The sequence below is a fragment of the Centruroides sculpturatus genome, unplaced genomic scaffold (assembly GCF_000671375.1).
Source record: "Centruroides sculpturatus isolate CEXI.00-Female unplaced genomic scaffold, Cexi_2.0 scaffold282, whole genome shotgun sequence".
In the NCBI taxonomy this organism is placed as follows: Eukaryota; Metazoa; Arthropoda; class Arachnida; order Scorpiones; family Buthidae; genus Centruroides; species Centruroides sculpturatus.
The window spans coordinates 627,535-634,668 of record NW_019384528.1 but is presented as its reverse complement, the minus strand read 5'-3'; the positions used below and the strand labels follow the sequence as shown (position 1 = coordinate 634,668).

The window sequence follows — 7,134 nt, the reverse complement described above, 5'->3', positions numbered from 1 at the left end:
CAGCGATTCCCAACCTGTGGTACGCGTACCCCTAGGGGTACGCGATAGGTTGTTTAGGGGTACAGAAAAAAGTTAGTTATTATGGCAGAAAAAATAATATATTATGTATCACAAACTAATAGTATTAAAAAATTATTAGATAAAAAATGTTCCTTGCAACAATCACAACTTTATTATACATTTTTTCTTTTAGTTTTTTTTTCTTTAATTTAAAGTTACAATATGTAAAATTAACAATACGATTACTCACTAAATTTCTTAAATGAGGGGTACAATCTAGAGATATGACACGTCAAGGGGTACAATCTAGAGATATGACATGTCACGGGGTACGCTAATGAAAAAAGGTTGGGAACCACTGATCTAGATGATAAAATACATTGGTGCTCAAAATTTAAATCAGTAAAGTGCCTTTCAAATGAGGCACTTTGATGATTTGTGCAACAAAATTTAATGCTCTACATAAAGAACAAAATCACTTTTGACAATTGTCTGCTAGGACCTGTTGGTAAGCAAGTGTTCCCAATACATTGGTAGGTTACCAAGCATGCTCAGAAAAGGTACTTGGACAATTTGTTCGTTTGTGCACGTTGCTTTAAAGTGTAGTTAAAAACTCAAAGTACTTCAAGCTTGAATATCTGTTTTAAAGCTTTAAATGCAGAACATAAATAATAGAATTAAAAAAACAATATTTGAAAATGGAAAAATTGAAAGGTTGTTGAAATTTCATCTCGGATCTATCCAATTCAAGTAAGAGTTTAAACAAATATTGAATATCAACATAGAGATAAATTCATGTAAATATTTAAATAAATTGTATTGATTAGCTTAAACTTTTTAGTTTAATCTGTAATGAAAATTATGATAAGCCTTACTAAACTTAAGAGAGTATTATGTAAAATGTTACTTCTGTGACATATCTTGGAGATGACCAAAAAACAAAAAAACAAGCAAAAATTCTCAAAATTTAGGACTTTTTGAAATCTCCCAAAATTCTCAATATTTCAAAACTCCAATAAATTTCTAGGACAGATCTGGTGGGAGATAACAAAATCATAAAAAAAAAAAATCACTCCCAACCTCACAAAACGAAGAAAAACAATTCCAAATTTTAAATCTCCCAACTTGGAAAACAAAATAAAGCATGTAACCCCAAAATCGGCAACATTTTAAGGAACAAAAAATTTTAAAAATTTCTAGGACAAAACTTTGTGGGAGGTTTCAAAAACAATAAAAACCATCAAATTTGAAACACATGCCCATTAAAAACAAAACAAAAATCACAAAAAAACTACAAAAAACATCTCCCACAACATTTATACCCTAAAAATGCTAAAAAATTCTATGAAAACTGGAGGCTAATCTACCATCACAAAAACATGCTAGCATTTCTGGCCAGTCCTTCCGTGGGAATGCAATAAAATCACAAAAACCATTAAAAATCAAGACATATTTGCATAAAAAATCAGAAAAAAATAAAAGGAGAGACTTATCTCCTAATTGCTACCGGTATTTCAAGATGAAAAATATTAGTGGCTTTCTACTTCCCACAAATTCTGTAAACCTCACTATTATTTTAAAAGCTTTATCCTTTTTGCTCCTATTTAATGGGCAGACATTATACAGTGAAAGTCTCCCAACATTCTATCTGACCACATTCTATCTACCTGTGTCGGGGGTTAGGCAGGGGATGATACTTGGTCCGTTGTTGTTTGCTCTTTTTAATGATGGCTTTATCTTCCTTGGTAACCGGTTCAAATGTTCTTATGCATGCTGATGACATAAAATTATCTAGATGTATCGATTCCAGTCGTGACGGATGACCTGTTGCAGGAAGATGTTTGATAGGATGCATTCTTGGCTTGTCTCTCATGGATTAATTTTGAATCTGCGAAAAACAAAAGTTATGTCATTCACATGTAGGAGACGGCCAGTGCTTAATATTTATACATTATCCGGAGTGGCTATTGAATGTGTGTCGGTTGTGAGAGACCTTCGGGTGCATTTCAATGCGAAGATGAGTTTTAATGCCCTTGTCGATCATGTTTTAGCACACTTGCTTTAATCAAGCACTCCACAGTGGGGCTCTCATCTCTGATCTTACTTTGCACTTTATTTACGTCGATGATCTTGCCGAAGATACTGTGTGGTTTAATATTACTGTGTCCTTAAAATATTACTGATTTTGGGGTTACAATACTTTATGTTTTTGAAATTGGGAGATTTAAAATTTGGAGTTTTTTCTTCTTTTGTGAGGTTGGGAGTGGTTTTTTGATGTTTTTTTCATCTCCCACAAGATCTGTTCTAGAAATTTTTTGGAGGTTTGAAATATTGAGAATTTTGAAAGATTTAAAATTGTAATGGGCGAGTATCAAAACTTGAAGTAAGACTGAAATTACTGATCCCTAATCAATATTTTAATAAAAATGTTTCACTAGTGCCTGTTTAATTTTAAAATGAAATTGAATCTTATTATAAAACCTGTTCCATGTTCACTTGGGATATTGTCCTTATCCCTTAAATTTAAACCATCTATAAAACTTGAGATTCCATTTATATACTATCCTAGATCAGTGGTTCCCAAAGTGGGCAATGAGTAAATGTAAGAGGGGGGTGAAAACAAATGAGTGGCAGGGGGTGCTGGAGTACTGCATGGGACTGAACAGTAACCATAGGGAAGGGTTGGGGGTCACTGACAACCTTTCCCTTTTTTCTGTTAATGGTTCCAGATGTGGAGAATAATGGTAAGTGTGAGTATCATAGAAAAGTTTTTCTAAGAATATTTCCAAGCCTTTCTCACACAGCAAAAAATGGTTAGGGGCATTGAGGTACTGTTGGGGGAATTAGGTATATACAGGTAACACCCGTATAACACGGGAGTTACGTTCCAAAAAATTGCCGTGTTACACGAATTCGTGTTATATGAAACAAAGAACTAGTGCNGATCAAAATTTGAGTAGTTAGTATTTATTTACTATTGTACTGAATTATTATGACCTGTCTTCAATATATAGAATACAAAAAAAATTAAATTTTATTATAATCACAAAAATTGTTCAGTATGAGCATCCGTGTGCCACTCAGTACGGTCAACAAAACTGCGGAATCCAACCGACACTGTCCATTGCTCAAACGAGGCAGCCTCCTCCGAGACATACCGATTTCCATCAGCATAATGTTTTAGTTCCTGCAAATCCATATTTAACAGAAGGTTTGAAAAATTTTTAAGCCAATTTTTTCGTTTAATAATGTACAAAATTTTTCTAGGTTAAAATTAAATGCTAAATTAGATTTAAATTTTAATATTAGCATATACTCTTTTACTTAGTTATTTCTAATCTAAATATGGTAATATTTACTTGAATAATCTGCACTCTTTTTCCAAAACATCATGACAAAGTAAGGGTGCATGGTTTATTTGAAACAAATTTGGCAATGCAACCTGTGAAATCGAGTGCTTCCAGTTACTAAGCATTTTTCTTATTTTGCTAGTGATAAATTTCAATTATCAACTGTTGATGACAGCTCAGTATGATTACCATCTATAGTCAATAGTTACAAACAATATTATTAAATGTTTTTGTGCAAGTAATTTTATGAAAATGAGTGTAAATAAAGTAAGTTAAATATATAACTGAAACTGACAGTAAATAAATTAAGATATTTAGGTATAAAGGATAAGTTATTTGTTTATTGGCAGTTTTTCATCTTCAGATTAAACTATGTAAATTACTTTCATTTTAATTAGTAAGTTAATTCATTATAAAATACTATATTGCATATAAATTGTTTGTATATCTAATACAGATAAAAATACCAAGGGAAAAAAATCATTTATCTTTTAATACCACTTGAACTTGTAAACAGACTGCTGCCATATGGAATGCAACAAAACAGTGAGAAGGAAGGTTGCTATTGGGTTAGAATTATAAATTAGTAAAATTTGTTAAATATGTAATAAATTGGTCAAGCTTTTTCCTTTTTTTAAAGCAATATCTTAAAAGGGGGGTGCATGGATTATTTTGAGTAAATACAGTAAATAATTAAATTTAATAACAACTTTGATATGACAAAGAAATAAATATGATTTAAATTTCCTTTCAGAAATTCCTCATTGGCTTTATGTATATTCGAGAGCACCGCCAGAACTTGATTATAAGTTAAAGGTATTTTTTCCTCGTTATTCATTCTGCTGTTTTGCCACATAACTAAAACATTTGAACCAATTTTCTTTTTTAGTGGCAATTATTTCGTCTACCCGAATTAGACTGCTTTCAGGGAATGTTAAATAGATTGCATCGACAAGAATTAGAAGGTATAGTCATGAAATACGAAGCATATCGTCTGGCGTTACTTCGCGAGATGGAAAGAAGACTTATTGAACATCAGTAGCTTTTCTTAGGTTTTATTTTATTATGTAGCAAATATTTTATGTTTAGTTTTAGAAGGAATTAAGATTTAGCCGCTTTAATGATTTTAATGGCATAAACTTTTAAATGTTGATGACATCTAAAAATATTTAGAAGTCTTAGAATGAAAAAAAGAGAGCATTTTATTGATAAAGAATTTATCACTATTATTTACATTGTTTTTTGAAGCAACAATCAGTTAAATTGTTTAGCATCTCTAATAATTGATTCCATCTAATTTTGTTGTTATTTCCATTCTAAATGACATAAAAGTGTTAGAAGTAGGTTTTATTTTTAGTTTTAAAAACTTGCAGAGAATTGCTATACCAGAATTTTAAGTTGTAAATCAAAGTCCAAAATAGGAATTCTACCAAAAAACTAAATTTCTGCTTTCATGATGATTAATTTTAGTATCTGTGACAAAACTTGTGTATTTTCTTGTGGGTTGTTTATATTATATTGCTATAAATGTGCCTTAGTATTTTGATGAAAAGTGATGTTTTTTCATGTTTTTCCAAAAATTTTACTTGCATTCAAGTGAAATTTAATTAGAAAAATTGTTAACTTGTCTCAAAATATTTCCGGATGATAATGGATATGTTAGAATGATCTTTAGAGAAGAAATGCCATTCATTTAAAAATTCATATTAACTCATTAATCTAAGTTTCAAAGAACATAAACTTAGAAAGCAATATAACTTTTTATGAAGAGAAGAAAAAAACATATTGAATCACAAAATTTAAACATAAACAGGATGTTTATTCAGAGTGAAAATATTGTAAAATGATGTTAGTGCTTTAGAACAATGAAAGTTAACATTCTGTGAAAATTCCATTACAGATTTTAAAAAAGATATGCAATAAGATTTGTTTAGGAAGGTTTATTAAAATGTTTGTTTGTATTCTAAACCCTTGCTCAACCAATTACCATTCATTTTATTTTAAATACTTGAAGATTTATTGCTTATCTTCAAACTCTGGTGTTGAATTTAATTGTAATTTATTGTGAAATTTATTTGCAATGTTTAGTACAACTTGTTTTCCACAGATATTAATAATATGCCACACAAGTTAGATAATTTGAAAAGTTGCATTTTCAATTATTAAACTTCAAATCAACGAAAGTTTATTGCATATAATAACTGTCGTAAAAATTTTTGTTTCTAGTGGAATTTTAAATATATTTATTACTGAAGTTAAAAAAAATTTACTATTAGCTGGATATTTTTTCTTCAAGCAGATGATCCTGAAAGATGCAATTGATTATAAATTAAACTTTAACACATTTACTGACAGAAAAAACTGCAAGTAGTATGGGAAATATTTTTTAATTGGATTTTAGCTTTGTGCTATTTTTATTGCAGAGAATTTATCCTCTGTACTATATATATATTGTCAGTTGTGATAAGATACTTATTTAAATTGATAAAACGTTGTGTCAAAGTTATTCCAGTTGACAATTCATTGATATGTAAGTATTATATGGAACCTATTTATCTTTGGCATCTTTCCAAAACATATGATCTAGATCAATTAATATTCTGAAAATGTAAATAACTAAAGCCATCATTAATATTTTTGAAGTATCTCGTGTGCACCTTTTGGAAACAAAAGTGTTTTTCTTATTAGTCTTCAATATTTGCTAAATTGTTATATCATAAATCTGCACTTAGATTAGTAATGGTGATAGAAAAAAATATTATAGTATCACAAAGCATATCTGAGATTGTTTTTTCAGTAGCATAATTATTTGAAATTTTCAGTAAGACTTTAAGATTCAAATTGCCAATTAGGCATTTACTTTTATTGACAAATGTGCAGAGTGCTTTTGAGCTGTGTGTCTACAGATCAAAATTTGAGTAGTTAGTATTTATTTACTATTGTACTGAATTATTATGACCTGTCTTCAATATATAGAATACAAAAAAAATTAAATTTTATTATAAACTGAATGTTATTCTGCAGAACTCAATTACTTATTACCAAAAATAGTGTGATAGAACTGTGAAAGTTACATATGTGCCTTTTGAAAAATTTTATTAAATTAACTAAAATGACTGATGCAACCAAATCCAAAGTCAATATTATGATTTGCTTTTGACTGTTACATCAATTGTAACAAAAGTCTTATTGTTAGGTAATTTTTTTCTTTTCCTTTATATTCTTTTATAGAATGCAATCTAGTTTTTATATTATAACTGCACTGCAAAATAAATCCAGTATTTCAACTGCAAAGTTATGTAATAAAATATATGCAAAGATGACAAAGAAATTTTAAGTATCTAATGTTTACAAGTTTATGAAAATACATTCTTACTTATGCATCAAATTCAATATATACAGTACAAAATCAATGCACTCTTCATTTAAATTTTATTCCTGTTTTTAACTATTGTATTTGTCAAAATGATAATTGTGTATATAATTTTCAAAGTATTGAAATTTAATCTAACATTCAAAAATATGCATACCTATTTTGGTAATGAAAATAGCAATATAATCAAGACGTAGTAAAAGGTTCTCTCGATTTTGGCACCGACTCCTAAGATGCTTTGTTACAGGATTTACGATTCTGGTAGAAGTTTTTTATATGTATATACATATTGGTGCCATATTTTAGAATTTAAACTGTAATAATTTGGTAGTTTTATAGGCAAAACTTTTCTATGTCACTCGATGCTTATAATGCTTTTTATCATCAATGAGTGGAGAGATAAATATGTAG

General features: G+C 29.1%; 1 protein-coding gene across 1 annotated transcript; it reads left to right on the top strand.

Annotated features, from left to right (window-relative positions):
- Positions 1 to 2,360: 2,360 nt before the first annotated feature.
- LOC111622949 (protein salvador homolog 1-like) lies at positions 2,361 to 7,126 on the top strand. The gene is made up of 4 exons (XM_023365422.1): positions 2,361 to 2,383; positions 3,015 to 3,211; positions 4,105 to 4,166; positions 4,240 to 7,126. The coding sequence occupies exons 1-4, from the start codon at positions 2,361 to 2,363 to the stop codon at positions 4,390 to 4,392; spliced, it is 435 nt and encodes a 144-aa protein (XP_023221190.1). The 3' UTR covers positions 4,393 to 7,126.
- The last annotated feature ends 8 nt before the right edge of the window (positions 7,127 to 7,134 follow it).